General features: G+C 43.1%; 1 protein-coding gene and 1 long non-coding RNA gene across 6 annotated transcripts; one reads left to right on the top strand and one right to left on the bottom strand.

Annotated features, from left to right (window-relative positions):
* Positions 1–1,049: 1,049 nt before the first annotated feature.
* On the bottom strand, positions 1,050–7,394 carry ATP5MC2 (ATP synthase membrane subunit c locus 2). 4 transcript variants are annotated; one of them, XM_036236608.1, is made up of 5 exons: positions 7,200–7,394; positions 4,801–4,867; positions 3,515–3,622; positions 2,793–2,986; positions 1,050–1,314 (listed from the first exon to the last, which is right to left on the bottom strand). In XM_036236608.1, the coding sequence occupies exons 2-5, from the start codon at positions 4,834–4,836 to the stop codon at positions 1,200–1,202; spliced, it is 453 nt and encodes a 150-aa protein (XP_036092501.1). In that variant the 5' UTR covers positions 4,837–4,867; positions 7,200–7,394; the 3' UTR covers positions 1,050–1,199. The 4 variants fall into 4 exon arrangements, with proteins under 4 accessions (XP_036092501.1, XP_015998244.1, XP_036092499.1 ...); XM_016142758.2 differs by lacking the exon at positions 7,200–7,394 and having other exon boundaries at positions 4,801–4,986; XM_036236606.1 differs by lacking the exons at positions 4,801–4,867; positions 7,200–7,394 and adding an exon at positions 3,866–3,925.
* LOC107509867 lies at positions 6,934–24,129 on the top strand. Of its 2 annotated transcripts, none has more exons than XR_001596668.2 (3): positions 6,934–7,114; positions 19,512–19,625; positions 21,238–24,129. It is a non-coding gene; the product is annotated as an uncharacterized LOC107509867 (long non-coding RNA). The 2 variants fall into 2 exon arrangements; XR_001596669.2 differs by lacking the exon at positions 6,934–7,114 and adding an exon at positions 7,253–7,423.
* The last annotated feature ends 1,078 nt before the right edge of the window (positions 24,130–25,207 follow it).

Below are 25,207 nucleotides of genomic sequence, written 5' to 3'. Positions count from 1 at the left end.
CAATCTCCAGCAATAATGGGCGTGGGGAAGAGTCCCACAAGGGTGGCAGTCTTACATTCTGGGACCCAAGACACGATTCTTGCTCTAGATCCAGCTTTGCTAGTCAAAGTTTCTGAGAATCCTTTGACCTCTCCAATCCTGCTTCACTTGTGAAATGAGGTGGTTGGTTTAGATGATTAAATAAAAATGTGACTAAGATATTGCTGAGATGTGTCCAGCTAGATACTTCTAAAGATACAAAGATGAACATGACATAGTACCTGCCTCAAGAAACTAACAATCTAACTGGGAAGATAAGGCACACAACAAACCCACAAATTATCATAGACCATATAAGCATTATAAAGGATATGTGTTCTACAGTCCTTTGTAGAAGTTAATGCTAATTTGGCTGAGTGATGGAAACCAGAGAGCTTCAAGCAGCACTTAAGCTAAGTCTTTTAGGATAATAGTGAAGAGTTTGAAAGTGAGGAAGTGAGCAAAGATTCAGGGAAAGAAAGATGGCCAGAGGGCAAGGCTTGAAAATAAGGACATTCGGAAAATGACGAATAGTGCACTTTGGGTAGAGTGCATGGGAATAATAAAACATAAAGCTGAGAAAATTATCAAAATGTTTTTGAATTGGTAAATGCAAAATCAGTCCTTTGGTTCAGGAAGATTAACCTGGCAGTGTTGGTTAGAAGTAAATGCTAAAGGGAAAAGACTAGAAACAGAAGGCCAATTAAGAGGTTACTGCAACAGACCAGGTAGGTGTCAGTGAGGGCCTGAGCCAGGATAGCAGTGGTGGAGATTGAAAGCCCTTTAGTCATAATTTTAAGCCAGCACTGTAAGTTGCTACTGACTCAATCATCTAAAGTAATAGGCCATCCCAGGTAAAAATTATTAAAAAGGAGCCCTAATTTGAGTAAAGCTTTCCTGACACAGAATGAAGAACAAGTGAGGCCAGACCCATGTTGAGTTTAGAACCATCACCACCCTCCAGGCCTTATTCCCCCATCAAGGCACTCAGTCAACTATACAAAAGAAATATACACAGGAGACTCAAGAAACATCTTATTAATACAGTATTTATTTGTCTTCCCGCTGTCAAACCCTGAGCCAACCACTTTCCCCAGGCTGCCTGGGGAAGTATAGGAAAAGGAATATACAGGGCAGATGAGACACTGGAGAAAGAACTATGAAAGGTGGAGACGGCTCCTTCACATGGCGAAGAGGATGAGAAAGGCCACCATCAGGCAAAAGAGCCCCATGGCCTCTGAGAGGGCAAAGCCCAGAATGGCGTAGGAGAAGAGCTGTTGCTTCAGAGAAGGGTTCCTGGGAGAAGGGGAAGAAAAAAGACTGAATTTCTTGTCCACATAAAGAAAAGAACATCAAAGGTGTGCTCAAGGAGAATTCATCCCCTTAAGCTCATCTCATGTAAGGAGTCTCAGGGTGACATCATCATGCCCAAGTTCTTGCCCTGACACAAGGGCTCTACAGAGACTGAATGAGGGGCGTGCACAATCCAAAACTGTGTAACAAAACTGTATACAAACATTACCATTTCTAATGCATCATCCATGTCATCATAACTTAAGATCTCTGGGCCTGAACACTTAACTATTCAGGGATAAACCAGGATGGAAAAAGTATCCAGAGTGGCAGGGTCTATCACAGCAGTATTTTCAAACTTTAAGCAGCAAAACCCCACAAAATGAAACATACAAAAGCCAAACTGCAATGGTAAAAAACTGGGGGATTTTAAAAGCTTGTATGACTGGTCTCCCCTTCATTCTCTGACAGTCTGTGGGGCATACCTTCAGAACCCTATGGTTTTATGGAACACAATTAGAAAAACACTGTTCTAGAGGATAAGAGAGTCAGAGGAAAACACTACCTTCTCTCATTTCAAAAATAGTCAAAAGATTTTGGGCTTTAAGAAGCTACAACAGTATAGGGGTTTAGATGATATGAATCAAAATGGGATAAAGAACTCCTAACTTTGAAAGTCAATATGTAATTTCTAGTTCCCTGTGTCACCTCTGGAACCCTTCATAGATAAGTTAAAACAACACTGGCTTTTAACAGAATTGTGGACATAGAAGCAAGTAGGCTTCTTGTTTCATACAAATCCTAAAAAATAAACTTATTTCCCCAAAGACATTAAGAGAACTTTTGGGTCTCTAGAGGATTAATTTAGTTCTAACAGCAAGTTGCCCAGAGTTGGTGGGGACCAAATAGTCCCAAGTGTCAGGAAGCAGTGGAGCTGGCTACAGAGACAGTTTTCCCAGGAGTGACAGAGGGGAATTCCCAGGGATGGGGAAAAACAGCAGTGAAGCCACTATGCTGAGGCTTTAAAACACAGGTAGCAAATTTTTTCTGTAAAGGACCGGACAGTACATATTTTAGGCTTTGTGGGTCACATATGGTCTCTGTTCCATTTTTTCACCCCCTCATGACTATTTAAAAATGAAAAACCCATTCTTAGCTCAGCTATACAAAACTGGGCTGTGGGCCAGACATACTCACTCACCTTAGTTTGCCGATTTCTGCTCTAAATCAAAGCTGTTTAATTATGTTCTACATCTGTACTGTCCGATAAGGTAGCCACTAGTTACATGTGGCTACTGAGCACTTGAAATATGGCTGGTGACTAAGAAACTGAAAACTTAAACTTGGTGTACTTTAATTAAAATTTAAAGTCACATGTGGCTAGTGGCTACTGTATAGGGTAGTATAGCTCTAGATCTCCAAATATTACTGCCTAGACCTTTAGAAAGCATTTCAGAGAGCCAATGGAGGGCCCATCTTACCTGGCATAACCAATGATGAGGCTCCCAAACACAGTCCCAATTCCAGCCCCAGAGCCAGCCACTCCTACTGTGGCAGCCCCAGCCCCAATGAACTTGGCTGCTGTGTCGATGTCCCTTGAAATGATGCTGGTTTGGAAGCTGCGGCTAGAAATAAGTGTGGTCAGGGGACGTGGGGCTGCCAAGCTGCTGAGGCTCTGTGAAAGAGAGGTAGGTAGAAGGTAAAGTTTTCAAGAAACCCCTTTTAGCTATGGAAACTTTTGTACCATTTAAATGCTTTATGCTATCAAATCCCATGGTTTCTCTCCCAAACAGAATAGCTTTTTATTCCCTGGAAAACCTTCTAAAATGCTGCCAAACAGAATTTTTTAGTGTAAGAGGTGGACTTCAAATACCTTTAAGATTCAAGTATGCTCCAGAAGTCTAAGACTGAAGCCAAAGCCCTAGTCTGTGCATGGTCCCCTGAAGAGATTATCTTCCTGGGACTAAATGCTCCCAACTGAAGTCAGTAAATTAGGCCAAGTAACGGCAGCTATCAATCGCACACATGGGCATGTGCTACTAGTGCCAGAGCGGGAACACTAGAGTATATACAGTACAGTATCAACTGTTCTCCGTTGCCACCTAAAGCCAATGGCCGTGATCCTTCACTAATTTATGTCTTTGTCAACTGTCCTCATCACTCCCCCTACTGGTTCTGCAAGGTAACCCTCCCTAACCCTTACCCCCAAACCACAGGCCCAATTCCATCTATAAAGTACTTCATCTGTCTCAGGTCGTTTCAGCACCAATGTAGACACCGATCGGCTCAGCAGCTGAGAGGTGCTTCTGACCTAGTGGGAATGACACAAGGGCAAGAAGGTGAAGGAAGACTGTGGAGAAGAGTTTCAGAACAATTCCAAGTTGTTACTCGGATACCCCTTTCTTTCTCTCAAACTTAAATCAGAATCTTAGATCATTCTTTTACTTTTGGCAAATTCTAGATTCAAGAACCTCACCATTTTTCCTTCTTCCTAGGCTTCTCCTTTGCTTTAAGAGAAGAAAGTCTACTTCCTTTGGGCTCCCCCTTGCCTTACCCTTTCACAGGCCTTGAGAATGAGAACTATAAACCTCAAAAGCATTTCCTTTATTCAATAAGAGAGATTCAGCTAGCCCATGAGGAAACCAATGATTGGAGCATCTTCTGAAAAATAGGCACAAAGGTCCATGCTCTAAATTCACCTCCTCCTGGTATCCTTTTCTGACTAACCCCAAGCCAGTATGTCCAAGGCACAAAATATGGTGATTAACAACCAGGGCTTTACTCAGATCAGATCTAGTCATTTTAGCACTGTATCGGCTGTGCAGTCTTTGGACAAGTCACTTAAATTTGTCCAAGCCTGTTTTCTCACCTTTCAAAAGGGTTGATTTGAGGAGTAAATGAGATTATGTATACAAATTGGAAAACTCAGTGCCAGGCATAGTCAGTACTCAACAAATGGTACCCACTAATAGTATCATTCTATTTCACTATTGATGGATGAACCAATTGCTTCCACCATTTAATAATTTGTAATTTCTTCCACGCTGTTGCTTCTGAGTCAAATATTTTTCCAATGTGTATTTATGTGTATTTTAGCATCCCACCCAAATTTAAGCTCCCAAAGGGAACTCTTAGCTATGGCTCTTCAACACTCAGGACAAGATCCTGTACACGGTGTATACTCAGTCCAATTTAGGAAATCTACTTCATGTTTATCGTTTCTGGCTGGGTTCTAGTTTACAGAAAGTTTCGGGATAGGAATAACCTCATCTTAAGTCTATATCCTTATTTATATTCTTTTAAGATGGCTGGATGAAAACAACAGACCTCCAAGGGATATGAGAGTTGCCTGACAAGCATTCGCTCTTTCTTGTCAGGCTAGCAGACCACAGGGTATTCCTCTAGCCCAACTGTGAAGAACGAGGTTTAGCAAGGAAGAGACAAGATGTCCCTCCTTAAAAACTCTTACAGAAAAAAGCAGATACTCACCGAGGGAGCAGACACAAACTTGGTGCAGGCATACATTTTCAGGGGATGAGGGGCTGTGGCAGGAGAGCTGGAATTACAGAAACAGCATTGTAAACATTGTCTTTGCTCACCAAAGAACACCCTTATTAGCAGAAATGGTGCTCTGGAAAATTTAAAGGGCCCAGAGAACATAGTGGTTGATCTCAGTCTTAGAAGAGATAGAATTAGAACACTGAAGTCAAGATTTCCTCCACAGAGCTTCCAACTTTTCCTTATAATTGTGTGACTTCCCCTGGTCTGAACAAGTAGCCACTAGGTCCCAGCTTTAAGACCTGTTATTCATTTCCTTAGCCTGTGACTTGGGGTTGTCAGAGGAATTTCCCAAGAGTGTCCTTGGCCTAAATTTTCCTCCATTTCTACTCAAAAAAACCCCTTTCTCAGGACCTCATTGTTTGGGCCTTAAAAGGTTGCCCTTTAAAGACTCTTGGGAGATACTTGTTGAAGGCCAACACACTGGAAGGATCTCCAACAATCTTTTTACTTAATTACCTGGAAGTAGTTGATTCCTCAAAACACAATTTCCTACATTAACAGGGTAAGAAAGATCAATGAGGAACTTTGTCATTACTCTAATTAGCAATGACTGTTAAAGTATTTATTTTCACCATCACGCTAAAGGGTATACAATTTTGTATTCCCAAGATCTGAAACAAAACAATCTGTAGGTGCCTGAGGTGGTAAAACTGAAGTTGAGAGAAGTGGGTAAGTTAAATATCTAAAGGCAGGGTTTTTCCAAGTAAAGTAAGAGGATCACCTGAACTAGTTACATGGGGATAAAGATGGTATATTAAAAAAACATATTCTTGGGTCCCACCTTAGAATCTTCCTGGTCAAGATCTCTGGGGTTAAGGCCCAAGTACCATATATTTCAAACAAGCTTCCAAAATGATTCTTATATACACTGAGAACATGGTCTAAAAATCAGTCTTGAAACTATGGTAGTAGTAGAGGCAAGACTTGAACTCTTCTCACTTGTAAATGAATGCTTTCTAATATGCTACAGGTTGAAAGTCCAAGAGATTACCTAGGCCTGTTAAATGACACCTCCCTATATAAGTTGGACTCATATTTTTCCGGTTTACACTTCTGAATCTAGAATCTTACTTTTAGATTAATGGATGTCTTCAACTCTTTTCCTGTTAAGAACTCTGATTTCTGCCCCATATGTAACTCTAATCCAATTTTGTTGCCAGACTATTCAGATTTTCTTGGGTCAAAATCCAAAATTTCTTTTAAAAAGCAATAAATTAGAAAAAAAATTAAAAAGGGAGTTTTCCCCCCAAGGAAGTAACTTCAATATCATTTGTAAAATGTAGTTCTTAAGGGGATTAAACGAAATAACATATGTGAAGAGCTTAATGTGGTGCTGGCACAGTAAAGAGTCCCCTACAAAGGGTGGCAAGGAAACTGCAAGAAGTGTAGATTCCTCCCTAGGTCTCCTAACCCTGGTAATTGTGCAACTGTGAGTCTACAACATCTCAGGCAACAGCACCATCCAGAATTGGAGGACCAAAATCATCTTGGGTTTCTTCCTCTGTGTAGATCAGTCACGGTTACAAAGCTGCTAATTTAACCATTCCCTTTCTTAAACCTTTTCCTCTTGAGGGCAGTGTCTGGGACTCTCAGTAAACTCTTGACAGGAGAGCTGGCAGGTGCAGACTAATCAAAGCTAAGTCTCACCCCACCCTTTTGGGCCTGCTGCCTCTAACGGAAAACCTACCACTTGTGTTTTTTGCAACTTCACCGGAGTGTTAGGAACAATACCGGAAGACAAAGTTTCCAAAGAAACCGGCCCCTTTTCTGCCATAGCTCTCCCAGATCACAACCTTAAGGCAGCAGGTGTTCTGACTGTTCTGTTCATTTCTACCATGTTCACAATTTACTTTTTAAATTGACTAGAGGGGTTGGTGGCTTTAGGTGATCCACTATCTCCACTGCTCGGCACCTGAGGTCCTGAAGTCTGGAGGTTTCAGGATAAAGAAACGGAGTCAGGATGAGGAGAAAGCAGAGATAGGAAGGGAGAGTTTGGGGGTTGTGACAGTTCTGAAAGGGTAAAGGGTTAGAAAAGGGACTTGTAAAGGTTGAGTCGGAACAGGTGAAATGAGCACTCTGGGATTTGGCTTTCGCCAGCTCCAAAGCGCCCTCCCCCAGAGATGTCCAAGATGGCGCCAGGCCCGCGCGGTTCGAGGTCACTCACACGCGGAAGGGGCAGACTTAAAGCGTGGGGATACCGAGAACGAGTAAGGACGTGAGGATCCGGGTGGGAGCATGCAAGGTAAGGGCCTCAAAGCATCCGCGCGAGGTAGGGTATCCCGCGCGCCTGCGCGGCGCAAAGCGGGTGCGAGGGCCGAAGGCCTTACCTGCTCCCGGGGTAAAGAAGACAGAGAGGGGCGGGGGGCGGGAATAAGGGAAAAGAAGGCTCAACGCATGCGCGGCCTGGACCAACGAGTCGATCTGTCAAAGATAGAGCGATTGCAATGTTGAGGCGGCTCAGGCGCCACAGCGCCGCCTGCCACCTCTGTGGTGGCGCCTGTCCAGTCCTCCACCTGGCGTTGGAGAAGAGAAACTACAGGCGGAGTCGACGGTAAGCAGAAATGAAAACTACGTAGTGTAAGCCGATACCTAACGTGGCTTGCGGTTTGGTCTGTACTGCGTTTGGGATCTTGGACCCGCATCCCCTTTCCGAGATTGCGCAGTCACATTGGAAAAAAAAAAATCTACCCAGAAAGTCCGTGTTAAGTAGCATGCAATCGGGATTGGGGTTCATTGCCCAAAATATAGGAGGAAAACGAAGACATGGGATTTCTGTCTTCTGTTGCCCCTCGAAACCAGGCTTTACGGATGAGTAACCTGTTCAGTGGGCTAATAGCAAAATGCTCTAGGTGCCTCTAGTGCCTTTGCTTTTATTTCCCTCTCCCTCTTTATTCATTCTGGTGGCCAGAAGATCCAGAAGATCGGGGCTAAAGATGATTGGGACGCAGAGCCTAAGTCCAGAGACAGTGCAGAAATAACGGCCACCAGTGACCTGCAGTGAGGTTGCGAGGTCACCCTCGAAATGCCTGTGCCTCTGCCCAGGCTTCATCTACTCGAGATAAGCAGACCCCCATAAGGTGCTCCCATGGAAACCCCTTGGCTTCTCCCTTGTGCCCTTTTGCACATCCTTCTGCTATGCAAGGAAGTGAATGGGTCGGGGGTTCTGCCCCTCATTGCTTCTTCTAGGCTTCTTTGTCTCCCAGGCGGGGTCTAAAGAGCCCCTTAGGAAGAAGAGGGCAGCAAAGCCTGCCTCGTTCCTCTCATGTGCAAACCCCAGGCACCGTTCTTGAACGCAGCACGGGGAAAGCTCACCAAACCTCCATAAAAGAATTAGAAAAAAGAAAGCCGCGGCTATAAATAAAGCCAAATCCACCGCCCTCTGAGGGGCTGTTTGTCCTCCCCTCCTTGGCCCCGTCCTTCTCACCGCCCCCTCCCGGTTCCCGGCCCCGCGGCGCCCCGGCCCCGAGCTCCTCCATTTAATCGGATTTGGGAGAAGGGGAGGATAAATCACGGCAGCAGCTTTACGGTCCCGGAGGAGAGGCGAGCCGCAGCCAGGCACACCCTGGCCGGCGATAAAAACCGCCGCTGAAAGCCCACGGAGCAATTTCCCGGGACCCCGAGCGACGCCATTACAGGAATGTAATTTTGCCCGGATGAGGCCCCGAGTTTAATTATCCTCGCGGAGGAATTTCAATGCGGCCAATCCATCTTGCAGGCGGGCGGCAGAGGGATTTATATGGGCCCGTTATTTCACACCGATCCTCCATCTGCATTTTTATGGCCCTGAGTTCTGAAAGGGAGGGAAAGGAGTGGAGAGAAATCGGAGGAGCGGGCGAGGAGAGTAGGGTGGGGGAACTTTCTCGTCCTTCTTAAATCCACGATTCCAGCTCAATGAAGATTCTCACTCGTTCCCCTGAAATCCCCAAATCTCCCTCCAGTTCCAGTGGTTGTCTTGGGGGAGGAGGGTAGGTGAGGAATGAAGCCGGGATCCTTGCAAATCAATCAACAGGTATTTAACAAGTACCAAGCAGTGCCAGGCACTGTGCCAGATGCTGTGAAGAACAGGGGAAGACCGCTAGCAAGGATATCCCCTGAAGTCCTCAGACATCCTCACCTCGCCTATACTGAATTCCTTTAGCTGTCAGCTTCTAGTCCGAGGCAAAAAGTCTACAGTTCTCGGGGGCTGCTACCACCAAACGGTGGTTGCAGCTGTTGCGACATTGAGGCTCCTCTCAGATATCGCTAACGATCCCAAAGGAGGTTTGGAGAAGGGACCCGGGAGGAAGCTAGATCCGGCTCCTCCCAAAAGTTGTTACGGGCTGCAAGGTTTAATTCTTCCTTAATCTCATTCTCTGGGGTCTGGATTCATCCAAACATGGGTTCCTAAATCGCTGTCTGACCTTGGGCAAACTGTTTAACCCCTTTAAGTCGATTTCCTCCCACGTAAATTGGGAATAATGATAGCGTATACCCCACAGTGAACATTGGAACTCAGGAAGAGTTCAATAAATGCTAGTAATAGTAATAACAACAATAATTATTATAGTTAGAGGCATTGCAACTCAATTCTGCACTGCTCCCTAGAGACTTTATTCAAGGTCCTTGCAATGATATCTCTTGCAAGGTCCTTGCAATTATTACTATACTTTTTAACCTACATAAATCATGCAAAACAAGCTATTTGACGAGTTGGTGGGTAGAGATCTGTGGAGAGGGCTGAGAATCCTGGCGGCTATTGCTACTAGGTCAGAAGCTAGAAATTAAATTAGTAGGGGAATAATGAAACTACAGAAAGTGGATGGAGGTATGTGAGGGAGGGGTGAATTTGAAAACAACAAAAGCTGATCCAAGAGAACATTAGCAAAGTGTCTAGGGAACTTCCTTACCAAGGGCTGGGGAAAGTGTTCTTCCTTCACTTCACTGACGGAAAACTGGGGTCCAGGAGGTAAAGGGTGTGGAGCCAGAACTATCTTTGCCAATCAATCCCTTCCTTTTCCTACCAGACCATGTAACAAGGTTGGCCTGATTGACCAGTTTTTCTAATGACAGTTAGTGGCAGAGTCTGGTTAGCAGCCTCCCTGCACGGGTTATGAAGAAATGAGATTAATCTTTTCTTTCTTAAGATTGGTTAACAACCCTCAGGGGAGCCAGAGACTCATTTTAATCGACTGGATGGACCAGGAGGAAAGTCCAGCACCTCTCATATAGACTCTTTCTTGGTGTTCTTTTCCACAAAGGTCACTAAGAAAGAGTCTTGTTTGGCTTATGCATGTTTGCTTTTGAACGGGAAATGGTAGCTTAGTGAAGAAGAATCAAGAGAATCATGCAGGCATGCTGCACAGTTCAGTTGAAACCCCAAGTGGAGGAACTTAAGAAGAATAAAAAGAGACTAGGACACAGGGAAACACACACAAAAAAATTTTCAGAGAGAAGAGAAAAGATTTGAATAATTTGTTTTTCACTCCTGATAGTTTAAGATGAGGCTACTTTATGATGCATTTTGCTAGATGCACATGTTACCAGCACATGGTGTGGAAAGAATAGCTGTCTGGGAAACAGGAGACTGGGGAGTCTAGTCCCAGCCTTACTACAAACTAGCTGAGTAACTCCACAAGTTGCTTTAGCTCTCAAAACTCCAGTTTTCCTCATTTGGAGAAACCAGGGAGAGAAGTAGGTGATCTCTAAGATTCCATCCAGTGTTAACATCCCAGGATTCTCTTTCTTTCTGCTAAACAGGCAATTTTGTACAAGTTGAAGTAGTACCTTTGCACTTGGACTTCTTTATTTATAATCATTAATTTCAAGCTCCTGGGGCTGGTGGACACTGACCGTTGTATTTTCTACTTCCTCTTGCTAAATAAGTTCCCCACGATAGCAGGACTGTAATCTATCAGCAAACCTCCCTACTCCAGGAGAAAGAAAACAATAAATGGAAGAAGAGAAAGGATCATTAGTATCCAGGCTTCTGAGGGAGGGATCATTGGGAGAATTGGTGGCAGAAGGATGGCCAAACAAATTTTTGCTGAGGAAGAATGTAAGTTTCTCTGAATTTGTATGATGAGTTTATACAGGTCCTACATATTTATCTAGAGGCCATGATTAAATACCTATGTGAACAGATTTGGTCCTTGCCATTTGGTGGCTCCCGAACAAGAAACACACAAAGGCAGAACAGAAAATAAAAGTCATTGTGATATATTGTGAAGAGCTAAGGACACTAAACTAGAAATCTGAATCTAGATTTTGGAATACTACTAATTATGTAACTTTGAGAAAATCACTTTCCCTCTCTGGACTTCAGTTTTCTCTACTGCAAAATGTAGGAAAATGCTTCATGATTATGAAGTTCTTCAGCTTTAAATATAAATAGCATAGACCTGTGCTTCCTGGTTTGCCCTTATCTCCTGTGACTTCAAGTGATCAGCGAATATTTATTAAGCATCTACTATGTGCAAGGTATTATGCTACAAATTGTGAGTGGGAATAAAGGAGAAAGCATAGTCCCTTCTCTTCATAAATTTATAATCACTAAGAAGTGTACATATATAATTAATAATCAGCAAGATTGAATAGATTGTGTGGGTAACAGGAGTTGAGGCAATATGACTTCCAGTTAGAGTGATAAAAGGGCACCATGATTAAAGTAGTTTTTCTTCTTTTAAAAAAAGATGAAAAATTCGAATCATAAAAAATAATGTATATCCCTTATTCAGCAGATATTCATTGAGATTCTATGTTACAGACACTGTCCTAGGTGCTGGAAACACAGCCATGAACAAAATAAGACAAAAATCCTTTTCTTCCCAGAGCTGACATTTTATATAAATCATGAAGCATAGTTATGAATACCCATTAAACCACCCCTATTTTAAGAATAGAAAAAAAAACATTACCAATATCACTGAGGGGCCCACGTGCTTTTCTCTTATAGTAGCCCCTAAATTTTATGTTTATCATTTTAAGGTTTTTCTTGAAATTTTTGCCATATATTGTTTACTTTGAGCCCAGCCCCCTCCTTTTTTTTTTTACCATTCTAAGAACGATATAATATTGTTTGTAAACTTCTTTCCTTGCTCTTTTCATTAAACATTATGTTTTAAGATTCATTCATGTTGCTGTAGAGAGCTGTAGTTCATTCATTTTCATTGATGTATGATAGTCCACCAATATGTTAATTCCCCTGTTGAAGAGTACTTAGGTTTGTTTCCACTTTCTTATCATTACAAACAATGATACTCATAACATTCCTGCACATCTCCTGGAATACATGGGCAATAGATTCTTTAGGATATATAAAAGAGAATTTCTCAATTGTAAGATATGAATATCTTCAACTTTTCTAGATAACGTCAAGTTGTTTTCCAACATTTATGCCCATTAAGGTATATAAGAGTTTTGATTGTTACCCTATCCTTACTAACTTTAGTATTTAGTTAATCTGTTGAATATAAAATGGTATTTCATGGTAGTTTAAATTTATATTTCCCTGATTATTAATGAAGTTGAACATCTTTTCATATATTTATTGGCCAATCGAATTTCCTCTTCTGTGAAATGCCTATTCATGTATATCTCCCATTTTCCTATCGAGTTTTTTGTCATCTTCCTATTGCATTTTTAAAAGAAATTTATCTATCTATCTATCTATTTCTGTCATCTAATACTGATTCTTTGTTTGTGGCAGCTATCTACTCTCCAGTTTGTGGAGAGGTTGGGATTTTAGTAGAGGCTTAAAGGCTGGATGCTTTCAATTCCAGCTCAGAGTCCTCATTTAGTTGGATGAATTAATTCTTAATTCATTCATCAAATATTTATTGAATGTCTAGCCAGACATCATGCTAGATGCTGAGAATACAATCTCACATTTGTGCACCTCTTACCACTTCCAAAATCTAGTCGGGTCCAAGCCGTTGACATCTCTTCCTGGACCATACAATAGCCTTTTGGTTGATCTCTCTGGTTCCAATCTGGTTTTACCACAGTCTACTCTCCACACAGTAAGTAGCTAAAGTGATCTTTTAAAATGTAGATCAGATAATGCAACTTAAAACCTCTTAATCATTTTCCAGTATTCACAGAAAAAATTCCAAGGTTCAGCTACAGTAGATTCCTACTGACCCTCAGACATACCAAACTTGTTTCCACTCAGTCCCTTTCCTCTGCGTGGAACATTTTTCTTCCAAATCATGTCCATTCTCTCATTTCATTTAGGTCTCATCTCAGATATCACCTCTTTAGGCCTTCCCTGACCACCCAGTTTAAATAGTCACTACTTTCCCTTCTGTATCTTCTTATTTTCCTTTATTTTCTTTTTAGCATTTATCATAGTTTTATTTTTATTTTTTTATTGCTTTTTTCCCCTATTAGATTAGCTTGACTAGGACAGGGACCTTGTTCAGCACTGCATCCTCAGCATTTAGAATAGTACCTGGCACATACTAGGCTCTCAACAGAAATTCTGTGAATGACTGAACAGTAAATAAGAAAGAGTCCTTGCTCCTAAAATGTTTATAGTCTAGCAGAGCATACAGAAAATTAAAAGACAAATCATTTCAACACAGTGTGATAATATTATAAGAGGGTTAAGCACTGGATGTTATGGGAGCACATAGGAAGGACATGCACCTAGTCCTGAGAAGTAGTAGTCAAGGAAGGCTTCCAGGAGGAGGTGACATTTATGAGACACTTGAAAGGCCTTTATAGGGAGGGAATAGATGGATGTCTCATTGAGAAGAAGCAGTAAGTACAAATACTTCAAAGTGAGGGATTATGTGATCTCTTCCCCAAAAGGCAAGTAATTCAGTGTGGCTAGAATGAACAATTGTGGGTGTGGCAAGGTACAGAGAAGTGAGACTGGTTATTAATAGTTATATCCTGTAGGATCTTGAGCATCAAGCTAAGACATTTGGGTTTTATCCAAGGAGTCATTTCAATAGAAGTATAAGAAGCTCAGATTTGCATTTTAGATCATTCTAGCTCTAATATGAAGAATTGATGAGGTAGGGTGGGACTGGGGGCATGGAGTGCAGTAGGAAGCTGTTGTCATAATCCAGGTGGGAGATGCTGGTAGTGACCTGAACTCTGAGGTGATAGTGGGGATGGAGAGAAGTAGGCAGAGTTCAAGAGATTTAGAAAGAAGTGATAGGCCTCAGTGATCAATTGTTGTGGGGGATGAAGGAGATGGAGAGATAAGATGGTCCTCAGTGTTTTGGCCTGGGTCACCTGAGTGGTGTCATTTCTTCTAAGCCTAATTTTTTTGTATCTCCACATCCTATGAACCACCCCCATTGGCTCCCCAACCTAGGAACCCTACCTCCTTGGTTGACCTGCCTCTAAACTTGGTCCTGTACTGGATGAGCCTGCACAAATCTAACCTTTTCTTCTGAGCTCTACTCCTTCAATTTTCTCCTTACTAAAAGAAACTGAAACCACCATAGATCCCCCTGGTTGTGTCCTTACTTTTCCAACCCTACCTAAGTCATTAGGCTCTGCCTTGTGTATCAGATTGGAAACTCATCAAAGAACAAGGATCTTCAGTATCACAGAGGCTAAGCAGGGTTGTGGCTTGTGAGAGCTACTGATGAGTGTGCTAATACAGCCTGAAGACTCCCAGACATAAAGGACAGAAGAATGGCAGGATAGGCAGTAAAATGACTACAGGGATGCACTGTAAATTAGATACATCCTCTTCAGTCTACGAATAGCAGGAGAGGTCTAGGCAGCTCTGAAAGGGATGAAAGAAAATCAGCACCTTTTTTGCAGTATTAAAAAATTTCAGGTGAAGGGTAAATTTGGGAAGCTGTGAGGATGAAGAGGGGTGAATTACTTAGTGGGCCAGTATGGGGCCTTTCTAGGCAGAAAGAACAAAAAGGCAGGAAGAAAAGAGTCAGTGTGCTGTAGTGAGATGAGTGGGCCCACTCTTAATATTTGTGGAACCCAGGGCAAGATTTAAAAAAAAAAACATATAGGCCTACATACGAAATATCTAAATATGTGAAAGTTTTAAATCAAAGCTACCAAACTATTAAATAAAATATGTTCTTCTTCATCTGAATGGGCAAATATATTTGTAAGCAACACCTCTGATAAGGGCCTAATATCCAAAATATACAAAGGACTCATACAACTCAATAACAACAAAAAAACAAATGATCCAAACAAAAAATGAACAGAGGACTCGAACAGACACTTCTTCTTAGAGGATATACAAATGGCCAACAAATATATGAAAAGATGCTCAACATTGCTAGCTATTAGGGAAATGCAAATCAAAACCACAATGAGATACCATCTCAGACCTGTTAGAATAGCTATAATCAACAGGACAAGTAATAACAAATGTTGGAGAGGATGTGGAGAAAAAGGGTCCTTCATACACTGCCGGTGGGACTGCAAATTGGTACAGCCACTACGGAAAACAGTATGGATTTTCGTCAAAAAACTAAGAATTGATCTACCATATGATCCAGCCATCCCTCTACTGGGTATTACCCCAAAGACTTGCAAACACATATCCAAAAAGATATTTGCACATCTATGATCATAGCAGCATTATTCACAGTGGTCAGGACATGGAAACAACCAAAGTGTCCTATGATAGATAATTGGCTAAAGAAGCTGTGGTACATATATATGATGGAATATTATTCAGCCACAAGAAGAGATGAAATATTGCCATTTGCGACAACATGGATGGACCTTGAGATAAGCATGCTAAGCAAAAGAAGCCAGACAGAAAAAGTTGAAAATCACATGATATCACTTATATGTGGATATAAACCTAAAAGCAAACAGAGAGACTCATGGACAAAGGCTGTAGGCTAGTGGTTACTAGTGGGGAGAGGGGAGAGGGAGGTGAACGGGGTAAAAGGGGTCAGATATAGGGTTTAGGGAGAGGGTGAAGTGGGTAAAAGGGGTCAAATATATGGTAGCTGAAGGAAACTGGACTTTGGGTAGTAAACACACAATAGAATATACAGATGTCAAATGATAACATACACCTGAAAATTTTATAATTGTATTAACCAATGTTACCCCAATAAATTTAATTTAAAAAAGTAATTTTAAAAAACATTTTTTATTATCTTGACAAATATATGAATATCAACCAGGACGTTTATATTTAGAATTCTAGGACTCCTCCAGCTCCCAGTATGACCCTTAGGTTCTCTTTTCATTCTTGGCTCTTGTCCCACTACCTGAGAGGCCTCACACAAAAGTGTGTGCTCAGTGCATCCGTACATGTAAATTCCATCTATGTTTCAGGCCAACAGGGCTAGGGGTGTGTCCTCCAGCAGCTCTTCTGTGCTTTCAGGAGATTGGGCCCCAGGAAGAGGCCCTGGAAATCAGCTTGGGGCTGTTCGGCAGGGGATTCTGGCCACTGGAACATGGTATGGGAGCAGGGAGACATGAGCTCTGTCTGGGTAGGCACATCCTCTTGTTTTAAATTATCTTCACTCTGGAGGAGGAGGACACCCTCTAAAACAGTCATCCAGGGTAGAGGTCCCTCTTACCAGATCTAAGAGCATGGACAGTGAAATCATATAGGCTGGATTTGAATCCCTAAATGATATTTATTTACTCTTCTTTGAATCTGGCTAAATACTCTGAACTTGTTTTCTTATGTGTATAACGGAGATAATATCTATCTCATAGGTTATTGTGAGAATTAAATAAACTAATATGTGCAAAGCACCTGGTATTTAATAACTACCACTCATTCACATTGTTTTCCTTTCCACTCACCACCATGCTTTCTTTACAGTAACCACGGAGGCTGGGGAAAAATATAGCTTTTTTTTTTTTTTTTTTTTTTCCAGGCAAGGCTGTTTGGGAGGGGTGTGTCTGGGAAAAAGGAGTTTCTAAGGAAGATAGTAATAATCTAGGCAGTAATAAGCCCAGCTCAGGCTAGGACCATGTGGGACAAAGAGGAAGAGTAAGCTGTCTTATGTACAGATAAATGAGAAATGGTAATAGTGTGATTACTTTTACAGTCTGTTTGCTGATAGTAGCAGCTGATTACTGTTTTGATTCTTGGTTTTCAGGTTAAGATAGGTGAAGAAGGTGTAAATAATCTAAAATAATAGAAAATCTGTCATTTCTTGATGACTAGGAACACCGTCAGAGGAACACATGGTGGCAAACATGGATTCTGTCTTTCAGGGACTGACCCTCTTATTAAGTTGATCTCGTATTGTTCCTGAACATGTATAGATTCTTACCACATGCTGTCATTCTTGCTGCTCCTGTAGCTGCAATGCCCTCTTTCCACTTCTCTGCCATTCCATATTCTGCTCTTTATTTCAGGTTCATCTTCCCATGTTAAGCATCCTTGCCCACCACCCTCCCCCACTTCCCCTGAGCTCTTTGTAGTCTGTATCACCTAGAAATAATTCACGGTCTTAATATGCTTACTATTTTGTACCGTTCTCTTACTGTTTCATGTATGCAAGTCTTCTCTCCCCAAACAGCATTTAAGTTTATTAAGGGAAGGAGATATGTTTCTATTTCTCTTCTTTTTTTCATGGTATCTATATATTTATTCAATATACATTTATTGAGTTCCCATGTGCCTGAACTGTGTTAGGTGCTGGAATACAAAGATGGATGATATATCTATATATCTATATCTCCTCATCACTAGAGAAGCTAATAATGTTATGGACTAATGGTTTGATAACCGCCTATAAAAGTGTTGTGCACATAATGGGCCCTCGATATAGGTTTGATGGATTGATGAATCATGCTGCTTTTCAACTAGGCATTCAATGACTGAATGAATGAATGAGACAACTGAATAATGAGCCCTTGATAGAACTGTTTCAGGTGTATCCCTCCTGTATAAACCTTGTTCTAGCAGACTTAAAGGTATAAGACTGGTTTGAGTGGAGAAGTGGTCTTTAGAGTCATCAAAACAGAAAGTCTACTGTTTTTTCAGGGCTATTTCAAGGCAGTGTTCATTCCTTTCCTTAAGACCTAGTGATTAAATCACCAAGCATTTTACAGGCATTGGTGAATACCTTTTGCCCATTTGTGTCATTCAGGTTGGTGAGTTATAAGAACTCTGCCCATCACTATAATAAAAATAGCTATTATTGAGTAGTTGTTATGTGCTAGATGTTGTGCTGATTTCCTTACACAAATTATCTAAATCCTAACAACAACCCTATAATGTAGGTACAATTATTATCCCCATTTTACAGAAGAGGAAACTGAGACATGGCTAATAAGCAGAAAAATCAGGACTTGAATCCAAGAAGTCTGATTCCACACTTTGCTGTCTATACAATGAGAGAATAGAGAACTGAGTTCTGGAGCTGGTACTGCCATTTTTTTGCTGTGAGATCTGCAGAAGTCATTTCACCTCTCTAGTCTTTAGCCCTTCTGATCACACAACTGAAGAGCGACAGCACCTGCCTTAAAGCCTATTCTTTTAAATTCAAGTTCTGTTCCTTTTCCACCAGCCTCGACTGCTTAAATCTGGTGTCGATTCCCAAATCTCAACTTTTATCTTCTTGTATCAGGGGCAACTTGTGGTATTCTCATTCATAAGATGGGTGTCCTTTTTTTTTTTTTTTTTTTGAGAAATTGTATATGAAGATTTTGATGGCTTCATGAAAGGCTTAGCTGACAGAGCTGGAAAAGGACCCCTAAACCTGATTTCTTCCTGTGACCCCCATCCTTTAACTCCTAGGTTTAAATGAAAATATTATCCAGTATACAGGATATTTATTATCAAGGATCTGTTCTGAGAGTACATAGCCAAAACTAGGCTATGATTAAAAGGCAGATGGTGAGTCCAATTCATTTTTGAGTGTAGAGTTTGATCAACATGGGCAAGAGATTGAGCCCAGGTAGGAAAGAGCAGGCAAAGGTCGATTTCTCTGAGGAGCTTTCACATAGAACCGAAACTGCCCAAATCCTCCATTTTGTCGCTTTATAATTGGGATTTTGCCTCCCGTGTATGCAGACATAGGATGACAGTTATCTGAACAAATGTGTGTGGTTGGCTGGTATCAGTATTTTAAATTGATCTGCATAAATAAAAATTGATTTTCTGTACCCCTCATGTTATTTGGCTCAGCTCTCTCTCCTTGGCCTCCATCGTCTGTATATCAGGGGCAGCTGTGTGTTCTGTTCTCATCAGGGTAGCCTCTAGCCGGGGTGACTACTAGTGTCCTTGCCTAGATCTTCTTTAATATCAGGTTATCTGGCAGGATGGCTTTTATGTCCTGTCTTCACCACCTTTTCCAGCCTCCAGTTTCATCTTCTCATTTTTCAGAATCATTTGCATGGTTCTCCTGTATTTCTTTTTTTTTTAACCTTCTCCATCTCTGCATAAAATTCTACAGAGACCAGGGAGGAAAAATACACTAAAGAGGAATCCCTTCTCTCTGTCTCTCTGTCTCTCTGTCTCTCTGTCTCTCTGTCTCTCTGTCTCTCTCTCTCTCTCTCCCCACCCCCCCCCAACACATATACACACAGTGGCAGGTAAATTTCATTTCTCCTCTGACCTTACCATGTTCCTAAATATCAAATCAAGATCACTATCAAAAAACTAAAACAAAAAACCAAAAAACCAAAAAAAAAAAAAATGAAAAAAAGAGGAAAAAACTAAAAGTACATTATTTCCCTTTTAGGAGATGAGTCCACCTTTTGGGGGGATCCACCTGCAGTTACCGAAGGGCTGAATTTCTGATGCATCTACTTCAATGTCAGGCTGCAGCTGAGAGCCTGGTGATCTGCAGTTTTGGGTCAGTCTTCATGTGTATGTAATCTGTTTGTAACGGTATTTTCCTTAAGCAGAAGTTAGCTTTAATTGCAGATTAGAATTTTAACTGTGTGTGTGGTAGAGGAGGTGGGGGGCGGGCGGGGTGCATGATCCTGTTCTGATCACTGAGGATAGGAATTCAAAAAATCTTGGTCCCTGCCTTTCTGGGAATCTTGGCGGGGGTGGGGGGGTGGTGCATGTGGGTCTGATGGGGTGAACCAGAGGAGGTGACCAGGGAATGTTTAATCTTTGTTCACAAACCAACATACAAGCAATTGCAAGTGAATTCAGGCAGGGACACCCATCAGCTTCAAATGGAGAACAGAACTGAGAAAGGAAGCTACAGCATAAGGGCAGACTATAGAAAATATTGGAAAGCTTGGAGGGAGTTGTGTGTAGAGAGTTGGGCTGGGAATGGTAGCTGAGGGTAAGGCAGCCAATTCCCTGGTCTTCTCGCCAGCCGCCAGCAGAGGCTAGGCTGCTGGGTGAGGTGCTCATGGGACCTGCCCAGCTCTCTGGATCCTCCCACCACCTGATCCCTCCGGCTCTCACCTCCTTCACTATCCCCGAACCCTTTTCTCTACCCACTCCTCCCGGCTCCCACTCGGTAGTCTCCTGACATCCTTTCAAATCCAATTATCGAATTAATTGAGGTGCTAAGCAAGAGGCAAACAGAAGGGGCGGCAAACACTGGACGGCTCAGATTTATCCTCAGGCCTCCCCAAGCCCGGGCCTGGCGAGATTTACTGGGCCTCGAACACGGCAACAGTCCAAACCTTTGATTAATCATGTTTTTCTCCCGGCCTCATAATTTAGTTGGTCTTTTTCCCTCCCTGCCTTTTTTTCTTTTTTTTCTTTCTTTTTTTTTTTTTTTTTTTTTTTAATCAGTGGAAACAGAGACAGAGTCCTCATCAGCTTCAATTACAAATATTAAGCCCCGGGACAGTACTTTGACAGAGCGGCGGCAAGCCCCCTTCTCCGGCCTGCCGGCCCCACTAAATCATCCCAGAATTAACATCACAATCGGCGGCTGGAGGGCGTAGAGATTTAAATGGTGGCATATTGTTCGCGGACCATCTAGTTCAGAACAGCGGGCTCCTAGCTCTGAGCAGCAGCCCCCAGTCTCTTTCCCCACCGCTCTCCTCCCGCCTCCCTGCAGGCTGTGACTCAGGAGCCGCAGGAGGATTCCGCGCCCTGTCTCCAGCAGCGGAGGCTGCGGGAGGGTGATACGCCGGGGTGGGGGCGAGTGAGCTGGTGAGAAGGGTAAGGTGTGAGGGAGACAAACTGCATCGGTGGGGTGGCGGGGAGAAGGGCGGGGGCTGAGGAGAAGTGGGTGAGGCTGGCTTGAGGGGTGGGCAGGTGAACGAGGACTATGCAAATGATATGCAAAAGAGGGTGCGGGAGCGGTGAGTTTGAGAATTGCACATCACTGCCCTTTGGGGGAAGATTATGGCCCCCTAGACCCTCCCAGGGTCTGTGGGGGCACCCTTGGGTCGTGGCCAAGTGGCCAGGAGGTAGAGAAATCTGTTGCTTTGAGTCTGGCTGTCTAAAAGAAGAACGTGAAGCAAGATTTCTCCATTTCTTGAACATTTTAGATGCCAGAAGGCTTGAAGATAGGCCTCAGAGAGAACTTCCTTAGTATGAAGACCAAGCATGAGGTTGAAATACGCCTGCTCCCTACCCACCAAGGATTTTTCGGATTAAAAGACCCTCAAAGTAGCCAGATTTCTCTGAAGGCGTTTGAGGAAAAAGTTGTAACTATTTGGCTCTATCCCACTCAAGTGGAGAAGAAAAGAGCATTCCCCTGACTACTTAATCCTTTAAGAATAAAGGAGCTCGGGAAGAAAACTGTCAATCCAGGAACCTAGGTTTCCGGATATTTTCATATCCACCTGTCTCTTCAATCTTGCCGGCATCAATCTCCGGGACCCCACTTCTGCCTAGCAACATCACAACCAATCAAGATGCAATTAGGCCAGGCAGCTAGGCTCACCCTTAACTGGGATTGGCTGCTCACACTATGCGCATCGCAAGTTTTCATTGGCTGAAGGCCACCTGTATGGAAATGAGAATTACACGGGACTGTGGGACTGTCAGCGAGTTCTTAGCCGTGGGGACCTGTGGCTTATTTCGGCGAAACCTGCCAGCTCAGAGAGAGAACTCCTGGGCTTGTTTTCTGCTCTCTCTTCCTCCTCTTCCCCCAAAGAGATCGCTCGAACTTTTCCCTTCTCCCTGGCGCCTCTGTATGAGGCCTAGTCTGAAAGAAATTCGAGCAAATAACGCAGAAATAATGCGTGCTTGTACGCTTTTTGCATCTTCCTTACATTCTCTCGGTTCAGTGTCAAGATTTTGCCTGTTCTGTCCGATGCCACCACAGTTCCTGCCCCTTTCTCTCTTCCGCATCCATCCAAGGGGCGGGTAGAGTCCCTCAGTCCCTGCCCCTTGTATCCCCAAACCCTCCCTAGGTTCACCTCCTCTCCAATTCCCGTTGTTCCCCCTCCTCCCACTTTGGATGCCGGCGTCTTGCACAACAATCTAAAACCCGATTTAGGAGGGAGTTACAGGGGGAGAGCCCCCCCCCCCCATAAAACCCCTCCATCCTCGCTCCCCATCCATTTTCTCCGAGGGAGCTGAGTTTGACAGCGAATTCATTCCGAGCGGGGAGGGTGATTTATTCTTCAAATATACCGACAAGTGCGGGCATGATGGAGCCCATTAAAATGTTGGGAGATTGTTTTTATGATTGAAGTCTGTATTACTCCAACCATAAAGAAAGAGAGCAAGGAGTCATTAGCATTTTCATGATGGTGTATTTCTGCTTGTCTCCGCGCCATCACTCATCTTTACTGCCCGTCCCTTTGCTCTCGCTCTGCTACAACGAGGAGAGACTGCAGCCTGAGTTGGGTTGGGGGTGGGGGGAGGCGGGGGCCAGAAATCTCCCAGTAGCTCTGCCCTTCACGCCAAATCCTCACCCTCCCTGGGACACAGATCAGGGGGTGAGAAGCCGGACATAGTTGTGCTTTAGCTTTCTTTTGCTGGCTCCTCCTGCCCCTGAATGGCGGGAGCAGGGGTTCCTGCACAAACGGTGCTTAGAGCTCTGGGAAGACTGAGGTTGGGAAGGGGGAGTACCCCTTCCTTTCTTTGGTTCCTCCCTTCTTGGCCTACATACCACTTAGAGCTCTCCATGGTTGTCCACATAAAGTCTGGAGTTTCTTGATGAGTGCCCTGGGCTGGAGACCACAGAGTAGGAAAGGACAAGAGAGAGAAGAGCCTAGTCCCTGCTTTTGGAGACTGTTAGCAGGAAGTTGGAAACTTGGACTTTTGGCTTCTGTCTCTGCTACTCCCTTGACCTTGCTCTGAGATGGGTTTAAGCCTCCTGTCTCCACTTCAGTTCCTAAGCTCCTGCTCCCTCCTAATTTCCTAAGTCATTGATACTTTCTACCCAATCATATACAAGACTCTTTAGTACCCCAAAGAACAAATTCACATACTCCATGAAAATAATGGAGATTAAAATAATCACTGCCTAGATAGGGACTTGGAGAAAGCTGGCTATGGGTAAAACTGTCTGCAGGTGTCCAAGGATGATTGGAGTCATCTGTCTTCACCCCTGGCTTCTGATGAGATTCTTGGCATAAAGAAACATTCGTTCTAGGTTGGGTATAAACTACCTGCCTACCTATTGCCCCAAATTGTATGGTGGCACCTGAATGGGGGTTAGTTAGGATAATTAAGGCTAGTTAAGGGGTAATGGGAAAATGGAAGAGTTAGTTAGCAAGACATTAACAGTGATAACAACAGTTAGTGAATCACTTTCCTTTTGGTCCAATGCTTTCTCTTTGATGTCTCACAGGAACCTGAAAGCTAGGCTTCATGAGCTCCATTTCACAGGTGAGGGTGTGTGAGGTACCAAGGTCACTTAGCTAGTAAACAGAAGAATCAAGATCTGAACCCTGGGCTGTCTTCATTATCTGATGCTGCCTGAGAAGGAGTTTAGGATCTCTAAAGTGGAAGACAGGATGACTGATTGCCTCATGTATTTCATCGAGATTCATAAGAAAGTAGAGACTGTCTAGTAAGTGCTTACTAGCAGTATTCATCCCTTGGCTACTGGTCTGGTTAGTAGAGTAGTGGTTAGCATTACTGGGATTAACCCTTCTCTAATTATTTAGAGAATGTTTATTGAGCACATATTGTGTGTCATCTTTTGATTGACCATGCTCTCCCAGGCCTTCCCCCACTCCTGTATTGAGATGGATACCTAATAGGGCTCTCCAATCCTGGGGAGGGGTAGAGGCCCAGGCAGCTGGGCAGACATTCAGCAAAGGGGCTTGTGGAGTTAAAGTCCCCCTACAGCCTGCACAGTGCCCAGAGGCGGCTGCAGCAGCGGCCCCAGATTTACAGCTGTCCTGGCGCTGATGCCATTAAAGCAAACGATCCTTCTCTGTACTAATTTCTGTGTAATTAGATCTCTCTTGGCATGGAAAGTGGGGAGTGAGGGTAGCTGGGGGGGGGGTGCCAAGGACTCTTTACAGAGGTAAGAGGAGGGGCTGGGGGACACACATGGCTTCATGTGGGGCAGGTTGGGCACAGGGATCTGCATGCATTGTGACAGAGATGGGAAATACGACGATGCACACATGGAAGGCAAAGAGGCAGATGAGTCCTGATGTGACAATACCTTTGTGCCCAGGAAGGGGAAAGCAAACCTAGGATCATGTACAAAGATCCTGAAGCTAGAAGAATAACTCCTGGCTAGTCTGTGTATGCATGGAAGGCACTGAAATCCTCAGAAGAGCTGCACACAGATTTTCCCCATGGACAGCTAGATAGCAAAATCCCTCAGAAAGGCATGAACAGTAGAGAATTCCTACAGACCCATTACATATACATTTATATAACAATTAAAACAGTATACACATACATATTTATTAAAACAAAATATACATACACATTTACCTGCATGAAAGCAGATACACACTTCTCTTAACCGAATGCAAAAATTACAACATCTGTACTCAACATAACCTCCACAAATGTTTGTTTCCTCCTCTGCCCCAACCCATTTCCAGACCACCTCTTAAATGCAGAAAACTAAAGAATGAAAAAAGCCTTTCCTTTAATATTTTCTTTAAAATACTTGAAGATGAATTCTATGAAGCCAAGAAAATGAAAAGAAGAAATCAAGAGGAATGTGGGGATGATTAGAGAGGGAAAGATTCTGGAATTTTACCTTTTCTTGGGAACAAAGTCTCGGAGAAGAAAAAATACACAGTTGTTATTACTATCTACCCTCTACCCCCACCCCATTGTGACATACAATGACTATGGGTATGGCAGTAATGCCATTTGGAATAGCACTTCTACCAAGCTAAGTATTCATTATGCACTAGAGTGTATCTGTGGAGGGACCTCAGAGGGCCTCTTATCTGATCTCTCTCGGCAGCCCAAATTTCTTTCACAGTAAACCTGTCAGGAAGTCAGCCAGCTTCTGCTTCAGTGCTTCTGTTGAAATGCAGCTCTTTACTTTATAAGCAGTTTGCCCCTGTCTCTGGACATCTATAG

Source organism: Rousettus aegyptiacus, unplaced genomic scaffold (assembly GCF_014176215.1).
Source record: "Rousettus aegyptiacus isolate mRouAeg1 unplaced genomic scaffold, mRouAeg1.p scaffold_m13_p_2, whole genome shotgun sequence".
Taxonomy (NCBI): Eukaryota; Metazoa; Chordata; class Mammalia; order Chiroptera; family Pteropodidae; genus Rousettus; species Rousettus aegyptiacus.
This window is presented reverse-complemented; position numbering and strand designations above follow the sequence as displayed.